Here is a 24168-nt window from a genome sequence, read left to right on the forward strand (position 1 = left end):
CGGTAGCCCCTGGTTTAAATAGTGCAAATGTAAAAGAATGGGAGCTATACAAATAAAAAAAAATAAAAAATAAATAAAAATAGAGCTGTACAGATAATTATTTATCACCATTTATATATATTATATATTGTAATTATATTAAGCATCATTACAGACTTTCTATTAACACCATTATAAAGTAGTATAAATAATATATAACTTACAACTAGTAGTGCAGTTGGATTATAGCACCTTTTTCGGCTCCGTCTGGCGGCCGCGTCCCGCTGCACAAAACAAGCGCCCCCGTTTTATGGAGCTTACTGCGCCTGCGCCAATGTTTTTGAAGGCCCGAGGCTAGCCGTCGTGCTAATCCAACACACGGGACGTTAGACAGACTTTCATAATAAATAACCGTCTGTTAAGCGTTTTAATCCCTTAGACGCCACCTGACTCGGGGTTCGTATATGCGAATATTTCAACATTTCTTTAAACCTATTGTTTAACCCTGTAAAGTGGTTATGGCTAGTTAGGTAACGCCAGCTCTAGCTAATGCTAGCCTTCTTTTAGCCGGGTACGACAGCGTGCTCGATGCTAGTTTTAGCTTAGTGAGCTGTTTTTGTTTTGTTTTTTTTCGCCGAGCAATTATTTAGCTAATATACAAACAGCAAGGTAACAATACGTGAAGTCTGAAGCTTAGTCGCGTTAATTTAGAGACCATAGCGCCACTAAGCTAAGCTAACTTAAAGTGTTGTTAACTTGATGTCAGTGATCCCATACTGTGTGTATCTGGTTCGTATGGTTTGGACAAACACAACATGACAGTGTAGTAAGACAGTGGCCTCCAGGGTTTGGACTGTATTTGAATTTACACTCCTGCTCAATGTACATAGCTTGGAGGACTTCCTGATTTGAGTTACGTTGTGTATTGACTTGTAACAGATGTCACTTGTTCTTTCCTTAGGTCGGTCCAATTTACACCCAGAATGTCCTTCCCCCCTCATTTAAACCGACCGCTGTTGCCCCCTCCTGGGTTGCCTCCTCAGTATGCTGGCTTCCCCACAGGTAAGCGTTTAACAACTGTGTTTGACTATCTCTCACATGATGTGATTCAGTGTTGAACTAGCACCTGTCAGGTGACTCTCAGGTTAATTCATATTTATTTTGGCTGTTCCAGGAACTCCAATGATCCCAGTTCACATGGGCATCATGGCCCCTGCCCCTACAGTAATGGTGTCCTCAATGGCAGTGGTCAGTAAACCTCCAGTCCCCAAGAAGGACATTGTCGCCATGCGAGCCAAAGACAACGATGAGAACAGTGGGCCTACCACCACTGTGTTTGTTGGGAATATATCAGAGAAGGCTTCAGACATGTTGATCCGACAGCTGCTTGCGGTAAGCGGGAACACAGTATTTATTCATCTCACATGTAACAATCTAGTCGTGGAAACTGCATCCAAGATGACACAGAATATCCTTTACCAAGCGATTCAAATCTACCACATATTTTATTTTTAAACGGATCTAGTTGTGTAACTGAACGTCCAACGACTTTCGTTAATAATTGATTTTTAAACCTCTTTTATTTGTATGTAAAGCCCATAATGGAGCAGCCCCCTCCTACCTGTCCGAACTTTTAACCCCCTACTCCCCCTCCAGGCCCCTCAGGTCAGCTGACCAGGGCCTTTTAATAGTTCCACGCTCTCTTCATAAACTTAGGGTTGAACGTGCCTTAGCAGTCGCTGCCCCCAGACTGTGGAACAGCCTCCCCTCCTCTGTTAGACTTGCCCCCTCCATCGTCTCTTTTAAATCCAGGCTCAAAACTTACTTTTTCACCTTAGCTTTTAAGTCTTCTTGATCTTTGCTTTATTGCTGGATTTGTTCTTGTTTTGCTTTTTCACTTATTTTTTTTGTACAGCACTTTGGTCAACCTTGGTTGTCTTTAAATGTGCTTTATAAATAAATTGATTGATTGATTGATATACATCCTCTTACTCCATAGTCATTAAATTTTATAATTAGTTGTGAAATCATCCTGTTGAAAATTTGACTTCTCAACTGTGGCACTTGAAACACAACATCCACCTAGACTTGAATCATGATTTGTTTTTCCTTTATGTCCATTTTATAGAAATGTGGAATTGTTCTAAGCTGGAAGAGAGTTCAAGGAGCCTCTGGCAAACTTCAAGGTGATTCATTATACACACTTCAGTCGGAAAACTTTCATCTGGACGACCAGTGTCAGAGTTCACTTTAAACTGAACAGAAATTATGTTGTTGATTGTCATCCTATTTAATGTATTTCTATGTCGACGTGTGTTGCAGCTTTTGGATTCTGTGAATACAAAGAGCCAGAGTCAACGTTGCGAGCGCTGCGGCTGCTTCACGAGCTTCAGATCGGAGACAAAAACCTGCTGGTGAAGGTGGATGCAAAGACTAAAGCTCAGCTGGACGAGTGGAAGGCTAAAAAGAAGACTGCGAATGGGGTATGAATTCACATCTTAGACTTGTAAAGCTTTTATTTCAAATATGTGTCTAGATTTTGAAGTTGCTAAATGAGACTGTGTATTGTCAGAGTAAGAACGCTGAAGAGGGAGGCGATGATGAGGAAGAGGTTCTAGATGAAGAGACAAAGAAGAAAGATCAGATTGTCAAAGGTGCCATCGATGGACTGATGCGAGAATACGCTGCAGAGCTGAATGCGCCTTCGCAGGATGAGGAGTCCCAGCGACGGAAGAGAAAAAAAGAGAAAAAAGAAGAGGTTTGCCAACATTTTATTTCTTATATCCCAACTTAAAATGTTGTTACTTGAAATCTAGAGAATTTACTTTTCCCTCTTTTTTTTTTTTCAGGACGACATCAACACAATCGACATGGAGGAGGACAAGAGAGACCTGATTTCCAGAGAGATTAGTAAATTTCGAGACACTCACAAGGTAAAGTGGCTTCTTCAGTCTTGTACTTGACATTACAGGTTTTGGACAGCAGCTGCTCACATAGTTCACTCCTAGCGCTTGCACATTTAATTGACACATTTTTACCACTTTACTTGATCTCAGAGACATGCATAGTGCGGCACAAATTGGCTCCTCTCCTTAAAAATGCACACGATCCAACACACTAACTCGCCCCAGACTATATGAAATGTATCATGTTCAGTGTTCAGACACCACAAGCAGGCAGACGACTAGAACTCTTGTCACCTTTTCTCAGGCCTAAATTTGACACGTGTGACCACCGTAGTGAAACCTTAGGTGTGACCATTGATAGATCCATTTCTTCATTCATCACACAAAAATGCATGGAGACGATGTAAAGTTACTTAAAAAGCTAATCTATTCATTAAACCCCACCATTATGATAGTGATCATATGGTGACTAAAGCAAGATGAATCTCACAGCTTTGGAAAAAGTTGCCAGGATAGGATGTAAGTATGAGCCTTCATTTTCTATATACATAAACTGGGCGTCCCCCTCTTGAGGACTTGCATTGGGGCAACTGCACTGCTCTGTTGTGTGTCTATAAAGCCCTTGAATTTAGCCAGCTGTTTGAAAATGCAAAGATAGCCCCCCCCCTCCACACACACCCCCCAACTCCCAGCTGCATGAGCCTGAACTTACGACGGCGTCGGCTGGAAAGCTTGAGAGTCAGTGAACCTGTGCGAGTCCTCTGTAAATGATGGTCTGTCTTAATGGTGTTTATGTTCAAGCACAAGGACTCAATAACCACTGCAGTGACTTTGGCTGTAGCATTTATTACGCTAGTGTGGGGTGGGGGCGCCCTCTCCACAGCAGTACGATGATCTGAAGACCGACAAGGTGCGTGCTCTCTGTATGTGTCGTGTGCTTACACAGGTTTTTTTTTTTGTTTTGTTTTTTTTTGTTTTGTTTGAGGCTTTTGCTAGATCAAAGTCCTGCAACGAGGGCATATGTTTAATTAAAAAGCAGGAAATAGCACAGCTGCACAACTCAATGCTCTGGCTTTTAACAGTTAAAGTTATTATAAGCTACAAAAAGCTACTCTAAAAAGATAATAGCTATATCTGGTAGACCATAAGAAGCAAAAAGCAAAACTATTGTCAGATGTTTTTGTGAGTATTTGTTTAGCCGTGATAGACGTTACAGAGGTAAGTAAAAAGACACCTGGCATAAATTTAGCTAGAGCTAAACCTTTAAGTAATAAGAAACCAGAGCTTCATAAATTAAATAAATGATAAAATTTTCACCGCATAAGTTTCCTTCTCTTGCATTACACCCGAGGGTTTGAGTTCAGTTGAGATGAAACTGTTTTCAAGAATTAAGACCCTAAACACGACTCTGATTCTGCTCCAGATCCAGTTTTAACTCTGAATAATCTCAAAGCCTTGTGTGTAATGTCCGTTAAAGCCAGAGTTGTGACGTGTGTGTGTGTGTGTGTGTGTGTGTGTGTGATTAATAAGTGAGTCATGAAGAGCTGCTGAAGACTCCTGCAGGGGTAAGACCGCTTCTACAATTTCATATATCTGTGACCAAATGTAACTGATGTTCATGATGTTCATTTCTTGGCTTTTAGCTCTGTACCGAATGCTACCATTGAAGTAAAGGCTTTTTGTTGTTGATGATGATGATGATAATGATGCTTTAAGCAAGACAGAATCCCATAACACTTTTCCCTTGTATACCGTGTGACCTGCTTTCCTCCCAGGCCTAACTTAAAAGGCTTGTAGGGGCAGCGAAGGGCTGAGTCCGTAGTTCAACACCTGTAAGTCACAAACAACTAGTTCAACAAAAGACTGATGCCTGTTTTCTGTTTTTGTTTTCCTTGTTCTGAGACGAGGACACTTAAGGAGAGAAAAAGCACTGTCTTTTGCCGCGTTTTTCTCGTTACGAATGCCTCGAGTTGAACATGTTTCGCAGATCGTTACGACCAGAAAGTGGTTTCCAGTAAAAATTCTTGCTAAAATTTATACTGAAAGTTTGAAGCAGCAAAGTCCACCTGCTTTAGACGAAGCCGTTTCTCTGCAAGGGAGAGCCTCTCGACTGTTCTGGGTTTTCCCAGGGTTGCAGTTTCTCTTACGAGCTTTGCACCGATTAGCATGTGAAACCCCCAAAACCTGGAAACCACTTGATCTGCGCACATTAGGACCGTGACTGCAAAGACTCGCTGGATCTCGCGCGGCGTCCGCTGACCCGGTTTGTGTTTTGCTCTGCAGAAACTAGAGGAAGAGAAGGACAAGCGGGAGAAGGAGCGGCTGGAGTTCGAGCGGGAGCGGAAGGAGCGGGAAAAGGAGCGGGAGCGGGAAAGGGAGCGGCGGGACCGCGAGAGGGAGAAGGAGCGCGAGCGGGAGAGGGAGAGGGAAAGGGAGCGAGAGCGGGAGAGAGACCGGGACAAGGACCGGGACCGCAGGACCAGAGAGAGGGAGCGGGAGAGAGACTGGGAGAGAGACAGGAGTCGGGACAGGAGTGCAGAGCGCAGCCGATCCAGGTGAAGGACGAGTTACGACCAAACAGTGATGATTATCGATTAGAATTTTTAGCTGGCTTTGCATGGATCCATATATTACAGTTTAGAAGCACAAACCAAATGAAAATGCTCCATATAAACACCTCAGTCTGAATAGACAGACCCAGACCAAATGAAATGTCATTCACAGGGGAATGAATGAATTAACACTGGTACAGTTTCTAATGTGAGCTGATAAGGAGCTCAAATAATTAGGACTCTTGTAGCTAACAGGAAATTGTGAGAAAGTGATTCTAAAGGAATTAGGATGGAGATTATTTGCTGACCATGTATTGCAACAATGTATTTGAAATGAACTGAAATGCAGAGTGCAAACAGGTCGGAAGAAGCTTTGAATGGACTGATGAAAGAAAACACAAATTTGCAGTTTTTGCACTTTTAGTTCCTGGTCAACTGATGTTCCTTCGATGGTTGTAAACATTTTCTTGGGCTCCCACTGCAAAAAGAGACAGAAATATAATCTGCATGTTTTCTCCAGCTACTTCAAGACTCCAGGGATTAGATTAGAGTCTTTATTGTCATTGCACGGTAGCATATAACAATATACATTGCACAACGAAATTGAGGTACAGCTCTCCCGTCAGTGCAAAAGATAAATATTCAATAAATAACTAAACTAGGGGTTTTAAACAATCTAGTTTATTGTAACTCTTTGCAGACATATCCTCTACAACGCTGGAACTGAGATTTATTTCTCATACTTGTGGGTTTCATTTTGTATTGTGCCGAATCAGACCGAAGCGTAACGCATCCGTAATTTTTTTTTTTTTTTTTGCAGGGAGGTGAGTCGAGACAGAGACCGAGAAAAGAAACGCGACCAAGAGGATGAAGAGGAGGCGTATGAACGCAGGAAGCTGGAGAGGAAGCTCCGAGACAAGGAAGCAGCCTATCAGGAGGTAATAAATATAAAAACATATCGTGCGTTTCCTCTCTTGGTTTGTCGGGGGAGGTTTTTTTGGATGAAGTTGTTACTTGGGTGACATTATTTTTTTTTTCCAGCGTTTAAAAAACTGGGAGCTCAGGGAGAGGAAGAAGGCGCGGGACTACGCCAAGGAGACGGAAAGAGATGACGAACGGCGACGAGAAATGGTGACGACCCACTGAAACCACACAGCTCTTAACATAAATCTAACATTTGTGCTTGGTGGAGGTTTTGTATATTTTCATAATTTCATTTAATGAGCTTTGTAGAGAGAAATGATTGAGGTTTTTTGGTCCTTTAGGTCAAAGAAGGCAAACGGTTGAAAGAGTTCCTTGAGGACTATGATGATGAAAGAGATGACCCCAAGTATTACAGGTGAGCAGCTGAAGGAATAAGCCACAGTTCACAGTATACACATGCTTCTGGAAGTAGGAGTAGCATCTGATACCTTTAGATCAGCTGATTTTAGTTCAGGGGTCACATGCAGTAACACCATAACATATTAATCTACAAACAACAACAACTCCAAATGTTTCCCTTTGTTTTGGTGCAAACAAGAACATTATGAAAGTGTTTAATGAACTGCACTGCATGTAATGACCAACCAGTTCATTAGCTGCATTTCCATTACAGTTTTTCTCAAAATAAAAGTGATATTTCTGAAATTTTGATAAAGTACAGTTGCGCTTTGTATGTGTTTCACTTTTGAGGAAGATGGACTTCAAATGAACTGGTCACATGACCCCCTGCGTCATCTCCGGTGATGGGGAAACGTGTATAAGTGTTTCCATTGCACTTTTGTGAGGCACTTTTATATCAATACGTGTTAAAAAAAAAAACCACCTCATGGGAGCGTGAAGATGTTTTAGCTTTAAGATGTTTGTTAGAGGTTTAGATATTTGAGAGTGTTACCATTTTTGATGAACCGTTTTTGCAGGATGAAAACGGCATCGACGTGGCTCTTAAACGTACTTGCCCACAGAACACTGCAGTATGAGACGTAAGGATAGATCATGGTGTAATAAAACTATGTGAAACCTAGGAATAGCAGATACTTTTAAAGGAAAAAAAAATGTGCTTCATGTCTTAGATGTAATTTTGCAGTTCATCCCTTGGGCCAGATTAGAGCCTCTGGCGACCCACTTTTGGCCCACGGGCCGTATGTTTGACACCTGTGCTTTAGATGTCTTGATTTTGCACATATGTGACGTTTAAAACGAATAATTATGTCCAGTTGTTGCTGAAATGTTGCAAATTCTATATAAATATATGAAGACTAAATCTTTTAGGCATTTATTTATTTATTTATTATTATTGTTATTATTATATGTGTGACCGATAAAGATGCAGTTAAAAGTCTCTGCAGACACAGCGTGACCCAAATCTGACTAACATGGGTGCATGCAGCGCTGCAGCTGAGGCCATTGTTCTGAAGGCTGTTATTTCCGGTGTGACCCCTAGGGGCAGTGCGCGGCAGAAGCGCCTCACCGACCGAAAGAAGGAGATGGACGCGGACGAGCGTGACAGGAAGAGAGAGAAGGAGGAGCTGGAGGAGATCAGACAGAGGCTGTTAGACGAGGGACATCCAGACCCAGACGCAGAGCTACGCAGGGTGAGATCATCTAGAAGAATAATAATAATAATAATGATGATGGTGTGAATCTTTTCTCCTGCCTGTGTGTGGATGAATGTGCACGCTGTGTTGTCTTTGTGAAGGTCACTTTATATATCTGAACGTCTCTGCATGTCTGGACTGTCCTGCTTTTCGTGCCGTGGTAACCTCCTGCTCTGTGATTGGCTGATATTTTCTGCATATCCGCCCGTTATTGGTGCAGATGGAGGAGGAAGAGGAGGAGCGTCTGAGACAACCTCCCATCGTCCAAGAGCCGGAGCCCGAGGAGGAGCGGGAACGCCACAGGAGTTCACGGGAGCACCGGGACCACCGGGACCACAGGGAGCACCGGGACCGGCGGCAGGAACAGGACAGAGCGGAGTCCCGCCCGCGGCCCAACCACCACCACTCGGACGAAGAGGTGGAGGAGGGCGAGGAGGAGGATTACGACAACGATGAGGAGAACCCGGAGGCGAAGCCGTGCCTGAAGCCCACGATGAGGCCGATCACGGCGGCGCCCTCGGTGTCGTCGGCCAGCGGCAACGTGTCTCCCAACACGCCCGGAGACGAGTCGCCCTGCGGCATCATCATCCCCCACGAGAACTCGCCGCCCGACGCTCTGCCTCAGGAGGAGCACCGGCCGAAGATCGGCCTCAGCCTCAAACTGGGTGAGTCTCACAGACCTCAGTCCACTTTCAAACACCTTTTAGCTTCAGCCTTAAAGCGTTTCTTTGTTTTATACATTATAAAAAAAAAATAGGTAGGTAAAAAGAATAGTTCAAGGAGAATAATTGACGAGATCGAGTGAGCAAGACCGGTAGCCGACAATTTGTGTTTCATAACGGAGCGAGTTTCAGCTGATGTGCAGAGGAAATACAAATCCCAGTCCTGTAATCAATCAGATCCATTTTACTGGGAATAAATTCAGTTCCAGAGCACTCAGATAACATGTATGACTACGTCACTTTTAATCTTCTGGCCATTACCATAAAAAAAAACCCTCCTGAATGATTTGATTGGCTCAGCACATCTTTTGCTGGAATATAATGAATTATGAACAGGGCGGCTCTACACCAACTTTCCATAACTCATGTCAGGGCAGCGACGTTGGTCCGGCTTCAAGGCAGCTGAGAATTTACAGCTTTTCTTTATCTCTTGTATAATAACGCCTTTTTTTTCTTTTATTGACCAAATAATCAATTAATCAATTACATAATTAGAAGAGTAATTGCTATTGAATGTGGCTGCTTGTTGCATTACTTATAGGACATTTATGGAGAATTGATTTCAGGTTCAGGAACTGGAGCTAAAAAATGTCAACTAACACTAACAGGAAGATTTCCCTCTGTTTCCATTTTAAATTGGTGCAAATCATACAAGGAAAAATCCACCAGACAGAAACCGAGACAGTCACTTGACCAGTACAGTATTTTTTATTTTTTTTAAAAAACAAATAGTTCTTGTCCCCTTTCCACACACCCAACATCACATTGTTAAGGTTTATTTTTTTCGCCTACAGTACATATATGGAGCACAGTGAGCCATTGAACTGTACTGGAATAAATGGCTGAATAGAGTAGAGAAATACACTGAAAGATCTTTAATGATGTTAGATGTTTCTCTTTTTTATCGCTTTTTTTTTTTTTTTTTAAATAAAGTTATTTATCAAAGCTCCTTTCTGTCAAAGTGAAAACTGGCTTCTACTTCTTATTAGATGCACCGTGGACAGGTCTGACTCAGGCCTGCACATCTGGACACTTTTTTTTTTAAGAGACGCTCTAAGTAACTTACTGCATTAAAACAAAAGGTGTGTTGTTTCCAGGCGCCACGGGGAGTCCCAGTCAACCCAACGCAGTTAAGAGGAAGAAGCTTCCCGTGGACAGCGTCTTCGACAAGTTCGACGACGAGGAGGCCGACGAGCAGCCGCGCAAGAGGAAGCTGGTTCCCCTGGACTACGACGACGACAAGAGCCTCGGCGTTGACGGCGCGGGGCTGTCCAGCATCAAGGGCGCCAACACGGAGGAGAAACGCAAACACATCAAGAGCCTGATCGAAAAGATTCCCACAGGGAAGCCTGAGCTGTTCTCCTACCCACTGGACTGGACAATGGTGGACACGGTGAGGACAGGATCAAACATCTGTCTCGTGTTGTTAAACTTCTGTCTCTCTAAGTAAAATAAGAACATTTAGAATATTAACCTCAAGTATTTCAAGCTTTCATCTTTGCTGAGAATGCCTCCTAAAAGTGACGTTGTCTCTGGTTCTGTAGACGCTAATGGAGCGGCGTGTTCGTCCCTGGATCAACAAAAAGATCATTGAATACATCGGTGAGGAGGAGCCGACGTTAGTGGACTTCGTCTGTTCCAAGGTATCGATCGTGCGACGTCCGCACAATTTACTTTTTCTGACTTTTCTGAAGGGAACGATTCAAAGTATTTCTCTGTCTGTGTCCTATCAGGTGATGGCTCACAGTATGCCACAGAGTATCCTGGATGACGTTGCCATGGTGAGTGTTACAGATGCGTCGATGATGTTTATTATTAGGATGAAATGACGAGTAGTTCTCAGATTGCTACCATTATTTGGTAGCCTTCTCGGTAGTGATGCAACGACGTTAAATATTGATGCAAATGTGTGACGACTCAAGTCAGCTGATGAAAAATGAATCGCAATTCGCTTCTTAAACAGCAGAGGGCGTAATCTAGTTTTGTGTTCACTTGTTCGACATCGTACGTCACTGTCAGGTTTTCGTAAATTCATGTAAATTCCTAACTAGGACCACATGCAAGCCTAGGTTTGCATTATTCATTTAGTTATTTTAATGTGGGATTCGTTTTAAAGATCCAGTTTTTTATTTATTTATTTTTTCGTTGTTAGGATAAAATATCATTTAAGTTGCACTTTTAAGAAGAGAACATGTGTGTTATGTTGCACAGTTTACACTACCTCCAAGAAATAAAAACATCCTTTTTAATTTGTTAAAGATACATATCTAAATATGTTTTAAACATGCATTCATTTTGGAGTTGCATCCTACCTCAGACATGTTTTCTCTTTTTTTTGTCTGAGAAATTTTTTTTAGTCATAATTTGTCTGGAAGTTCATTCTGTTAAGAATTGAATTACATCCCTACTTTTCAGATTATACTTATCATACATTATCATACGTTCAAAAATGACTATTTTAGTTTAATTGTGCAGAGTTTTCTTTTTAATTTTATAATATATTGTAATATAATAGAAAAATATTGATCTGTTCTTTTCATTGTGCCATTGCATTGCCTACATTAACTCACCAAGCTGTTGTTAAAGTGTGTCACACCCCATGGCTCATGTCGACCACCAACGCCAAGTATTATTTAGAGCTTTTATTTAGAGCACCTGACTCCCCGTGTCGTGACCGCGAGCTGGTTTGTATCATGGTGCAGCTCGTTAAAAACTTTCCTCTCTCTCTCTTTATTCCGGCTCAGGTTCTCGACGAAGAAGCTGAGGTTTTCATTGTGAAGATGTGGCGGTTGCTCATTTATGAGACTGAGGCTAAGAAGATTGGACTGGTGAAATAAGACCCACTGGACGAGATGAATTTTTTTCCCCCCCGTATACATTGTGTATAATAGTGTAGCGAAACCATGTCACACACACACACACACACACACACACCCACACACACACACACACACACCCCTAAACAAAGTGACCACAAATGCAGATTCTGCTGATCCTCTCATGTTCAGGGCATGTTTATTTTTTTTTTTTCCTAAACATACTCAGGCTACGTCCTCTCCCTCCCTCCTTCCCTCCCTCATCCGTTTGCAGGTGCCTACAGTGTCGATGTGCTTTGTGTATATACAGTTCGACGTCATGTGGTTACGATGACGCCATTTAGAGAGGAAGCTGCTGACAGACACCCAGGGCCTTTTTGTTGTTGCTGATACGGTCTATTGGCCCCGTACTTTTATTTTTATACATGCCAACACATGAGTGGTGAGAGCAGCTAGCTTGTCATTTCACGAACTTTGCTTTAAAGTCTTCGGCTTTACAGTCGAAGGGGAGTTGGGTCAAGTGGACACAGAGTGTGTGATTAATGTTCCAGGGGTATTTATTGAGGCTCAACTCCAGCTTAGTTCTGTCATTTAAACATCTTTTTTTTGTTTTTTCCTCCTCTCATTCCTCACGAACGAGTTGGAAAGTTCTCGCCTCAGATCATCTCCTCAAACTTCTTGTCATTTGAAACAAATCTACTGATCAGAACCTGAAGCACTCAAAGCTCACACAAACAAACACACACAAACACACAAACACGCGCCATAACCACTATAGGAAAACGAGCGAAGAACTGGGAGGAAAAAAACAAACATTTGAAGTTGTGAAGTCGCTCTCCATTTGTTTTTGTATTGGTGAACATTTGAATAAAAGTGATTTTTATAACTGTTTGTGAACCTGTTTTAATTACTTTTTAATTTAAAAACAAATCACAAAAAAAAATTAAGCATAATTAAGCAAAAAATTATTTTGTGCCTCGTGTGGTCTCACGGTAAATAATTCTTCTTCTAAAAAAAAATCATCTTTTTGGTTCAAGTTATGTTTCAATTTACAATTTGTGTAACTTCAAAAGCCTAAATTTAGTTTAACATTATATCAATAGTAGCAGTTAATATCAATGTAACTCCTGTGAATGGAACGCAAAGTAACGCAACTCGGGTGTGACGTCATTCCCAGTGCCGAATTCCGGCCTCCGAGGTAAATGGAACGCATCAGCTTGTGTGACGTATGCTGCAGTGGGAGGGGCCTGTGAGGACCTCCCACTCGTTTATGTCGAACCAAGCGGCAAAACGAACGAACTGCAGGTGAGTGGTTAAGTTTGACGACCGCGAGAAATTTGTTGTTGTTTTTGAGGGGAGCAAGAACAAATTTCGTTTCGGCTTAAAATATGTCCTGTTCCATAATTTCCAAAAAAAAAAAAAAAAAAAAAAAAAATTAACGAGAGCTAAATTGTCAAAGTCCTTATTTCAGCTCCATGTGGCTTTAAAGTGCAGGTACGACCAGCGGACCAAACGTATTTACAATGTCCGACAACTACACAGGGGACTGCAATTTTTCAATTAAAGCAACTGGTATACGTAATTTGTTTTAGTAAGAGAAGACCCAGGACTATTCAGCAGCAATATTGCCAAAATGCATATATTTTTCTCAAGAAATTTCTATGTTTTTAAAGGTATTAAATGTAAATATCGTGTTCTTAGCATTAAAAATAATGGAAAAAGTCTGGGTTTGTTATTTGTATTACTGCCCCCTTTATTTCACATTGGACTGAATGTGGCCCCTGACGCTTTAGAGGACTATTCAAATTGCTTGTAGCTAAGCATGTTCCTTTTCTTTCTCTGTACCTTTGAAATTTACTTTTGCAAATTTGCCCAAAACGAACCTCACCTTGAGAATAAGAACAAATTTCTTGCGTTGGTCCATCTCCCACATTCCAGCCTCGTTCTTCAGGAACTTTTAGGACCTAGATTTGCTCGCAGGCATTCGGCTGCATAACAAAAGTAGCATCGGTTAGTGATCTATATCCCAGACTGCAGCACTATCATGACGCATAGTGCTGCAGTAAAGTGTTAATTCTTTATCAATACTGTAATGAAACGGTGTTTAAGTTATGTCAAGTCTTAAAATTGTACAGAATCATGTTACAGTGTCACACATCCACCATTTTTTTTTTAATTAACTGGGGGTTATATTGATTGATGATGATTCTGCTTCTAATATTTGCAATAAAGTTATTTATCTTTGACTGAACTAATAATCTGAGAGATATTTTATTGTGCTGGAATATAACTAAAGACAATCCTTTCCCCGTTTCATTCATCTGACAAAGACGCATTGAGATCAAAACTTCCAGAACTTTATTGATGCCATGTGAGTGAAACAAGAGAATGCCTTGCCGGTAAAAACCCTTTAAACTGGAAGAGAATCAGCACATAAAGCCACCGCTGACCGGTGTAGAGACAGACGAGCCTTTGCTTTTCCCCCTTAAGCCAAAAACATCCAGTGCAGTGGACACTGAAGACACCGGGCTCTTTTAAGCAAGAGGTGAAGGCCACTGCTTGTAAACAGCTTTTTTTTTGTTGTTGTTGTTGTTTTGAGAGTTATTATTTACTCAAATGGATCAAAATAGAAACTATACTGATGCTTAACCTGTGATTGAACCATCCTCGTGTCCAGGTCTGGATGAGAAGGGTTACGTTCCTCTGAGGGAAACCTTGCTAATGAACAAACCGGGACGTTGGCCAATAAACTAGATAAACTCCAGTTAATGTTTGCAATGTGAAAGTTAACATCTGTTGGGCTGAGCGACCGTGGCCACGTCTGTCCACATTTTTCTCCTTCCCTGCCAGCCTTTCCTCTGAGGAGCCTCTCTAGTCCTCCGTTTTGGCCTCCATCTCCTCGGCGTCGTCGTCTCCGTCCACCTCGGCGTTCTCCCGCTCTAACCGCTCCAGCTGCCGGGCGAGCTCTGTCTCATCCGTGTCTGTCACCACCTTGGGCTGCGGGACACGGTTTACGGTTTAGTTATTTATGCACACACACACACAAATAAAATGAAATAAAACTAGAAGATAAACCCAGAGAGAAATGGAACAATGTAAAAATAAAATCATAATCTAATGAGAAACTACAATTTTGCAACAACTAATATTTCTTTATTTAGGCTACACCTATAATGTAAATACACAACTTTAGCTTTAAGCCTTAATCGCACTGGATTAGTTTTACCCGAGGAGTCAGATATTACCCTCCACGTCTGTGTTTCATGTGGCGCATTCACACGGGATAAACAAACTCTTGTTTTACTCAAATTTACATTCCGTCGTGATGGCTCTGCTACTTTCCATCTCACCCCAGAGACGGCTTTAATTACTCTGCAAATCATAATGGATGATATAAATATATTTTTGACACCATTTGTCCCAGGGAAGAAATTGCCAACGACCTGTTGGTATTTAAATCAGCTCCACCTCTGCCCGTGAACACATTAATGGTTGATTTAATGGTTTCATCAGTCTAAACGGGTGAATATTCGCACGGGATTAAGGTCACAGATGACCTCCGTGAGCATTAGAAACTGAAACTACAAACTAGACTAGAAACTAGTCCTGTGGGAAAAGGGCTTTTAACTAAATAAATACTAAAAAAAACAACCATATAGCTTGTTATCAAAACCACTTGAATAACTAAAATGTAATTTTATTTATAACCAGATTATAATGAGATGAGCCCAAAGAAACAGAGAAACTGGAATATTAACTGTGTTCCCAAATGATTATGATGATGATACTTTCTTCAAATGTGAAGAAAACTTTTGAAATTGTGCAAAAATAATAATAATAATAATAATGATAATAAATAAAAGTGCCAATTAGACAAATTAGACTTGTTGACCCACAGCAGATCTAAACAGAGTCTGGGTTTGTGACCTATGTCTTTGGGAGCTTTGATTTATGTGCCATCGTTCAGTAAATACACGTCTAAACCACTAGTTGGCGTCTACTTGTCTGCATTGAGTCTCTGTATTTCAGATAATGGAGACTGGAACAGAGTGACTCATGCTGGACATGGAAGACAGCTCATTTTTAATGAAATCACTAAAACACAGAGAAGAGAGAAGACATCGGTGTTAAGGAGGAAGAGGGACAGAGAATTTCTGGACATGGAGACGTGGCTGCAGCTGAGATTTAACACAGAAGCATGAATCTAGTTTTAGTGACGTGTGGGTGCAAAGAACAGAAGAAGAAGTAGAACCAAAACTAGACTTAGACAGACTTTAATGATCCGCAAGGGAAATTACTTTGTCACCTCAAAGAGGAAGAAATAACTGATCATTCATCATGGCATTTATGACATAAAAAAGGAGAGAACCCTTCAGGATATTTTTCAGACGGTTATTTAGTTATTATTGTTTTTAGGTCCTGTCTCATGTTGTAAGAAGTAAAGACTGAACAACGAAAACGTGGACACAGAAGAGACTCCTCTTCCCTAAAACGAGTTAAATAATTGTCTCCGAGCCCCATTAATAGGGGGCGGGAAAAATATCGATATGTAAATATATCACGATACATTTTCTTCGACTACAATATCGATTTTGAATGTCTTAATATCGATTTTAAGAGAAAAATCCCCTTTTTTGGTTGATTGTGAACTACTTCCACACCTCCACTACCATCACTTTTTCTGTACAAGTGCAATAAATTGGAAATGGATCATTTGGATTGATATTGTTTTTTGTTTCAGTTTGTCCAATGAATTATCACCGTCACCTGATATACATATATTGAATGTGTATTTTAAGCTGCATGTAAAATTTCTCAGTAAACTATGTGGCGTATGGGAATATATCGCAATATCATGGTATCACAATAATATCGTATCATGACTTAAGTATCGCGATATTGTGAAATCCTTGCCAATACCCACCTCTACCCATTAAGCTGAAAAAACGATTAAAAATAACTGTATAACCTTTATTGAACAGTTGAGGATTTTTAAAATACATTAGCGTGGTTAAAGCAGTAGCTGCCATTTCTGAATCCTCAGGTTCTACGTATTAATGTTGGTTTAGGAGAACTACGTCTTCTACATTAAATCCTTTTCCCGCTGTACATTTTCTGGAAGCATTACACAGGAAGAGAAGTGTCAGGAAACTCGGAGCACCCACCTCCATCTGGATGTTGAAGACGCCTCTCTTCTCCTCGATCTTCTCCTTGATAGCAGCCATGGCCTGGTTGAGGACAGACAGGCCCTCTGTGCGCTCCAGGGTGGTCGTCGTCATCACGTAGCGAGGGGGAGCGATCAGATTGATCTGAGGAGAGGAGAGAAAATAAAAAAATCAAAGTTTCACCTGCCAGCATCAGTAAATGAACACATGGCACATGGAGTTGTTGAGGTGGTGAGTAATACCTTGATGGGCATGGCCTCTGTGGAGCAGCCGAGTCCGGCCCTCAGAGCTTCCTTCACGGCATCGATCCCCTCGTAGCCGTAGCACGCCACTTCAATGTCTGCAGGAGGGAGGGGGGAAACATCTTGGTTGTATCTTCACCTCATCATGTTCTTTATTTATTTTTTTTTAAAAAAATTAAACCAACCTGCTCTGATTTTGACGGCCTGTGGAGTGAGTCGCCTGTTGATGTTGTCGATCAGCACGTTCCTCTCTTCCTCCGTCAAATCCAGTCCGTCGAGAATGGCAGGATCTCTGTGAAGAGGATTATAAACGACAAAAAAAAAATAAAACATGACCTATGAGCTTAGACGCATGCAACGTTTGTGTCTTTTTTAAAAAAAAAAAAAAAAAAATCAGAGACTTACGATACGGCCTGTTTGAAGACATCGTAGGCGCCGTATCCGGGCCGCTTGTATTTCTCGTCAAACACCCAGGCGGTGCGCTGGTACAGACTCTCCAGCTGCTCGTCTTTGCTGTATTCCAGCACCTCTGCCACGTGTCGCAGGATGCTGTACACCTGAGAACACGTCAAATCAATAACGTCAAGGTCAGACAAACAAAACCCCTGAATCAAAAACTAATAATCAAGATTTAACTGAATCACAAGCTCAGGAGAAAGATTAAAACAACAACTATGTTTTTACAGCAATGCATGAAAAACACATCGAACTTACAGTTTTGGATTTGGTGAATTTATCTTCACACTTGATGGCCTCCTCTGGTGAAACTCTTCTTTTTGATAGATCGATGTATCCTGAAGAGAGAAAATAACACTGTCATTAAAAGAAATATATGAACGAAGTGATGTCTGGAGTTCAAACTAGTTTCTAAACCAGTTGTAGATTTAAAAACTCTACAACCGATTTAGCAAGTTATCAAAAGTTAAATATTTGCATTGTTGTAGCTGTAGTTGTATATTTTAAATAAGAAAATGGATTATTGATAAAGAACTGATACATGAATAATCAAGTCATTGTTCACAATCAGGAAAAGGAATAATGAATGTCTTTTTGCAGAGGTTTGTTTGTCTGCCAATAATGGGCAAATTCCTCGTCCGAGACATAGTTTGAACCGACCCTCACGTCTACGGGCCTAGCGCCTGCACTCACCCTTCTCTTTGTCTACTCGGATGACGACCACGCACTCGTTGCGGCCGATGCGGATGAGCTTGTTGATGGAGCGGATACGTCTGCGAGACAACTCGCTGAGGAGGATCATGCCCTCGATGTTGTTGTACTCCAGGAGGCTGACGTAGGCGCCCATCTCGGCGATGGACCTCACGTTCACCATCACAACATCCTCCACCTCTGGGAACCGGTGCTGGTAAAATCGACAGCTGAGCCCCGGCATCGCTGCGAGGACGGAGACGGAGAGACGGGGCGGTGAGTGTTTGCAGGTTCACATCATCATCATTGAAAATAACCTTGATATTGTTGTACTGGCATAATCAGGCTTATCTCATTTAGAGTTGAAGGATACACATTTATTAACAGAAGCTAGTTTTATAAACCGTGTGCAAGGTTTGAAAGGTACTGGACTGTTGAAGTAGCAAATTTGTTAAATGATGTGAGTGAGCGGCATTATGGAAACTGAAGGGTCAATCAAATATGGACTTGATTGTCTCTACCAGTGTACTGCTGACAAGGATTTAAAACAAATCTACATCTAAGACTGATCTAAAACTAAATTAGCCAAGTGTAATGTATGCATGTATTTTATGTATATATTTACTCCAAGTTACTAATTTTTTAACTGAACTTTTCTACTCAGTCTTATTCGTTGTTGCCTGGTCTGTGTGTCCTTGCCCATTGGCCCCTAGGGACAAATAAAGTTGTCTGAATTTGAATGGATATAACGGAGATAGATAGTATCTAGAATCCAGAAACCAAAAAGGACACAAAATACATCAAACAATAACTGAGTGATGAGGAAGATATTGGTTCATTTTTAAAAGGAGTCATCAAGTTCTTTCTATGGCACAAATGAAGCATCTACATGTTCATCTACATCAAGGATGCATTTGACTTAACACATTTGGAAATGGGCCTAAGATACTAAAATAACACTTGATGTAAGCCATCTGCGTGTGCTCAAACATACATTAATTAAGTCTCAATTAATTCATCTCTGCATCATCGGTACAAATCCAGGCCTGACTATGAGGCTGTAAGCATGGACTCAGTTATCAGTTCACTGGGCAGAGCCAATTAAAACCAAGTCTCATTTTTAGGGGCTTTAACACCGTTAAACTGATACATAAGCTACTGAGGGGAGTTTCTAATACTGAGTCTATCATCGCTGATAGCAAAGGCGTGAACAAAATGATAGAAACATCCCTCTAATAACAATAACTGATAAGTCCAAAACCATTTGAACGACACGTCTATGTGGGTTTTTGGAAGCCTTTGCAACTATAGCACATCAAATTATTGGGTTTAAATTGAACAATATTAACACGAGTGACATGAGGAGACCTCTTCGAGTGTTTTATTTCCCATTTTTCAGCTCTGAGTGGGCTGATGCAACCCAGACAATCGACAATCTGCCTTCTTTTAAAGAGTTAAGAGCGAAAACTGACATCTGAGTCATAAGGGCGAATTAAGAGGAAATGTAGCACGTTAGCTGAGGCCTTGTGCGATAACAACTATCATCTACAATACAAAGAGGCGTTTTTTTTAAATAACTATACGAATAGTGACTTTAATATCCGTTAGCTTCCTAGCTAATAACCCGGCTTCCACCTCACATGCGGCACACGCACCGTGGCTAGCCGTTAGCCAGCCAGCTAGCGACGGCGTCTGTCCACCGCTCCCGGTCAAACATCTCCTCTACCGATAAAAACTCACCTGCGTCATATGGTTATGGAACGATACGCGTGAATGGTCTGTCCTGGACGTATTCGCGTGTCCCACTACGTGTTGTTTCTGTTTTTTTAATGAAATATTCGGGCCCGCTAGCTCACACTCATGGGCGGTGCTAATTTTTCGCCCCGGAAACGATCGAACCGAAGCGCATGCGCAGAACGATCTCAACCCAGTCACATGACTACCACAGACCAGCTGATCACCGCCAGGGACGGAGGAGTCCGACAAGATCACGACCATCAGCTCGGTCTGCGGGGTTAATCCTGCAAAACACTGGAGAACACCGTCGGGTTTCTGCTGTTCGATAGGAAATAAATTAGGTTTGAAGTCCCCCCGTTGTTGATTTTTAAGAAGCGGAAGCAAACAGAAGACTGCAGCCTTCAAGATGTCTGGAAAAGACCGGATTGACGTATTCCCCTCCAGAATGTAAGAAGCTTGTTTGCTAGCTAGTTGCTAACCCACTGTAGCTTCTTCACCGAGTAATATAGCTATAATCTAATGCAGTTATTTTATCTCTTGTCTACACGATTGATTTCATGTGAAGCGACCACGATCTTGTTTTTCCGGGATAGTTCAAACATTGTAGTTCATGTGAGCGCCGGGTTACTGTTTAAAAGAGGAAGAGTGCTGATTTTGTCATGTGATGGTTCTAACATCACCCAAGTGTGAGCTGTCAGCCTGAAACATGTTGACACAGAAAACTTTTAACTTGGGTAGCTATCTACTGATCAGAGGCTCTCTGTGTTGTCTGTTGTCTCATCAGTTTATCTTATTGATCCAATCATGTCAGTGTTTAAAGCCTTAGTGTGTAGGAGAGGTTTTAATTATGGGGAAGGTGTGTGTAGGTAACATATACATGGATGAAACATTGATTTGTGATAAAGTAGATGAACAATCATCCCTGGTTGGGAATATAATATAATATCTATAAATATATCAAGGTCATTGTGTATCAAAATAAAAGGGAACTGGACTTACTTTAGTTGTTTGCTCAGTAATTTCCAGCCACTTTCCTGTGGGACTACATGGAAAGATGGTTAAATAGCTCAGGCTATTTTGGAAAAATAATTGTGCCACATAAATCTTTAAACAGGGGGAATCTCTGGAAGACAAAAAGAGGAGGGATCCCTTCCAGTAGATGTTCTGTGTACAGAATAAAGCAGATAATCAGGATGACAAAATCACTATTTAATTAGTTGTAAAATGCATCAAAAAAATACATTGATTCAGGACAACAATGGGCAATTCCAAGGAGTGAAAAAGACCTGGATCAGAACCACATGATTATCTGTTAATGAAGAAGACCTGGAGAGAGGACAGAGTCCAACAAGTCTCCTGGAGGATTTAAAACATCTGGAATGAGGCTTTAACAGCCAGACGTCGACTGGTGATGCATCAGAGAGAAGCCTGAGTTAAAATAAGACGAGCAGGAGACGAGAGGGACAATGAGAACAAGATCATATGATATCGTAACATGTTTCCATGTATAAATAAGCACACTACTACAAGATCATGCTGGTGATCTTGCATTTACTTTAGCTGTTGTCACCAAATTAATATAATGTAACAACGTATCAAATCAAAGCTGATCAAAACTATGTAAAACGTAAGTGATAAATAGTTGAAACATCCATTTTTTTGCTACAAAAATGAACAAAAAATAAGTTGAAAAAACCAAACACTGACATCCTGAATGGAGTTTCTGAGGTTAAGCATCACCCAACAGGTCTGTGAAGCCTGTTGAAATATGTCCTGCTGGATGTGGTTGTGTAAAGACCAGATTCAGACACAGCCTTCGGATTCACGCTCTCTTTATTTCCAGGGCTCAGACCATCATGAAGGCTCGGCTGAAAGGAGCGCAGACGGGCCGCAACCTGCTCAAGAAGAAGGCCGATGCCCTGTCCATGCGCTTCCGCCAGATCCTGCGCAAAATCATCGAGGTCAGTATAAAGTTGATTCATGCCCGAGTTGCTCTACTTGGAATATGCCACCAGTTTCTGTACTTTCTGTACACCTGTATAAAGGAAATGTAACATCATAGTCTTAGTGGCATTTATTTCACTTTCTATACATAAACTTGAGTCAATTTTAAATCTTTGTTAAGATGGAATTTACTCCAATAATTATACAGCATCATAATAACTTCCTAAAAGGAGATTTCATCTTGTTAATTCTGTTTCTTTAGACTAAGACCAAGATGGGAGAGGTGATGAGAGAGGCGGCTTTCTCTTTGGCTGAAGCCAAATTTGCAGCTGGAGACTTCAGGTGAGAACGACAAGAAGATTATTAGAAGAAGACGATGTCGTTGTGGTGCATCTGTAACTTTAGTTTGTGTTCCTTTCTACAGCACTACTGTAATCCAGAATGTCAACAAAGCCCAGGTGAAGGTCCGAGCCAAGAAAGATAACGTGGCAGGTTGGCATCAAGAATATCTTTCCGCTTTTTATCATCGCTTTAAGATCTCATCACCCTCAACACATTTTTCTTGTTTTCTTACAGGCGTCACCCTTCCTGTTTTTGAACACTACCAAGAAGGCGGGGACAGTAAGTCACGTCTCGCTTTTCTCGATTAGCTGTGCACCTGCACCGTGTTTGAATTAAATCAGTGCCTGGTCGGTGTTAGAGAGCCTCTCTGTGCGTTTGCCTGTCAGGTTACGAGCTCACCGGCCTGGCCCGAGGAGGAGAGCAGCTCTCCAGGTTGAAGAGGAACTACGCCAGAGCCGTGGAGCTGCTTGTGGAGTTGGCCTCCTTACAGGTAGGTGGCGCTGTTAAAAAAAAATTACGACTACACTATTTTAGTCATAAATAACAGACTTCTGACTTTTAAATTTTTTTTGTTGGCAGACATCTTTTGTCACTCTGGATGAAGCCATCAAGATCACCAACCGCAGAGTGAACGCTATTGAGCACGGTAAAAATTGTTTTTCTCGAACATCTTTAGAGAAAGTTGTTGTTGCTTCATTTTTTTTATCTTTATTACTCTCAACAGTGATTATTCCCAGGATTGATCGCACCCTCACCTACATCATAACAGAGCTGGACGAGAGGGAACGAGAGGAGTTCTACAGGTATAACATGATAGTTTACACTCTAAACTTTTTTTTTTACTTTTGCCAGACCCTAATTTCAAGACTTCTCTGTAAAAAAAAAAATCTAATTTATGGCATTTTAGTAAATAAATGATGTAATTAATCATTTTCGTTAATCTGAATATATATGCTGTTTTCCAGAGGATTAGAGCTAGGTAATGTAGCTCATACTAATACGTTAAGATCAAACCCAGATAAATTCAGTGCAGTTTTTTATTGTAAATTGCACATGAATCATCCATCAGTGATCTTCTGTGTATCTACAGTATGTGCTCCTACACAAACATGCCAAGTGCCTTAAAAAAGAAAAAAGATCGACCCTTTTATTTAACTATTTTTTTTAGATATTCGTAATTGAACAGTGGTAACAGTCTCGGAAGCAGTTTTCATTTTCCACCCTTTTCCAGACTTGGAAAGTCATAAAATCAAATTGACATACTTTCCGTATTTGCCTAACACTGAACATGTTTTTCTGCTCCGCCCAGACTGAAGAAGATCCAGGAGAAGAAGAAGCAGCTCAGAGAAAGGACGGAACTCGAAATCGCCGCCCGCTTGGCCAAGTTGGGTCCCATCGCGGAGCCGGCCAACATGCTGACGGAGGAGACGGACGAGGACCTGCTGTTCGAGTGAGGCTGCCCCGCACGCCGCCGGGCACCGACGTCACTCATCATCCTATTTATTCTGTGCCTCTCTGGCCACGTCTATGTCTTCTTACGGGAGTTTTTTTTTGTTTTTGTTTTTTTGTGTCTGTGATGATTTGTTGTTGTTCCAGTGCTGGATGGCGTGGGTGTCGTTTCCTCTCCCTGTACAGAAACTGTTTAAATGATGATAATAATAATAAGAAGAAGCAAATATCACAAAGAATATAAGTATGTTTACACGTGTACAAATTACAGAAGCATTCCGTGTGACTGATCAGCTCGTAGAGAATGACGTTTTCTCACCACCCGTAGAACCATTGCATGCTGTAAAAGCTTAAGGTGGTTGTTGATTTCAAAGCGTGTGTGTGTGTGTGTGAGTCTCGTGTCCCGCCGCTGAGGAAAGTGTTACCTCACTGGAGGATGTTAAACCATTAGATCCAACGTGACCCTGCTGTAAAACGTGATGTGCAAGTCAACAAAGCTCGACGCGTCATCTCAATAAAGATGTTCCAAACACGTCCGTATGGTGTCTCCGTTTCCCGTTAAGACTAAAGCACACAAAGAAAAATACTC

General features: G+C 41.4%; 3 protein-coding genes across 4 annotated transcripts; 2 read left to right on the forward strand and 1 right to left on the reverse strand.

Annotated features, from left to right (window-relative positions):
• The first annotated feature begins 289 nt into the window (after positions 1-289).
• On the forward strand, positions 290-12440 carry rbm25b (RNA binding motif protein 25b). 2 transcript variants are annotated; one of them, XM_047573297.1, is made up of 18 exons: positions 290-435; positions 941-1041; positions 1154-1371; positions 2108-2165; positions 2302-2462; positions 2552-2737; positions 2829-2912; positions 5169-5440; positions 6258-6375; positions 6479-6568; positions 6703-6776; positions 7339-7401; positions 7863-8013; positions 8237-8681; positions 9836-10131; positions 10283-10381; positions 10472-10519; positions 11483-12440. In XM_047573297.1, the coding sequence occupies exons 2-18, from the start codon at positions 963-965 to the stop codon at positions 11573-11575; spliced, it is 2535 nt and encodes an 844-aa protein (XP_047429253.1). In that variant the 5' UTR covers positions 290-435; positions 941-962; the 3' UTR covers positions 11576-12440. The 2 variants fall into 2 exon arrangements, with proteins under 2 accessions (XP_047429253.1, XP_047429254.1); XM_047573298.1 differs by lacking the exon at positions 7339-7401 and having other exon boundaries at positions 291-435.
• Positions 12441-13889: 1449 nt separating this feature from the next.
• Positions 13890-20011, reverse strand: eif2s1b (eukaryotic translation initiation factor 2, subunit 1 alpha b). The gene is made up of 8 exons (XM_047573305.1): positions 19848-20011; positions 18111-18353; positions 17676-17755; positions 17367-17518; positions 17147-17253; positions 16962-17059; positions 16720-16863; positions 13890-14551 (listed from the first exon to the last, which is right to left on the reverse strand). Exons 2-8 carry the CDS (start codon positions 18349-18351, stop codon positions 14426-14428), a joined length of 948 nt encoding a protein of 315 aa, XP_047429261.1. The 5' UTR covers positions 18352-18353; positions 19848-20011; the 3' UTR covers positions 13890-14425.
• Positions 20012-20071: 60 nt separating this feature from the next.
• atp6v1d (ATPase H+ transporting V1 subunit D) lies at positions 20072-24111 on the forward strand. Its single transcript, XM_047573306.1, has 9 exons — positions 20072-20291; positions 21688-21805; positions 22051-22130; positions 22213-22280; positions 22365-22409; positions 22517-22620; positions 22710-22776; positions 22855-22933; positions 23440-24111. Exons 1-9 carry the CDS (start codon positions 20251-20253, stop codon positions 23582-23584), a joined length of 747 nt encoding a protein of 248 aa, XP_047429262.1. The 5' UTR covers positions 20072-20250; the 3' UTR covers positions 23585-24111.
• The last annotated feature ends 57 nt before the right edge of the window (positions 24112-24168 follow it).

Source organism: Mugil cephalus, chromosome 21, assembly GCF_022458985.1.
Source record: "Mugil cephalus isolate CIBA_MC_2020 chromosome 21, CIBA_Mcephalus_1.1, whole genome shotgun sequence".
Lineage (NCBI taxonomy): Eukaryota > Metazoa > Chordata > Actinopteri > Mugiliformes > Mugilidae > Mugil > Mugil cephalus.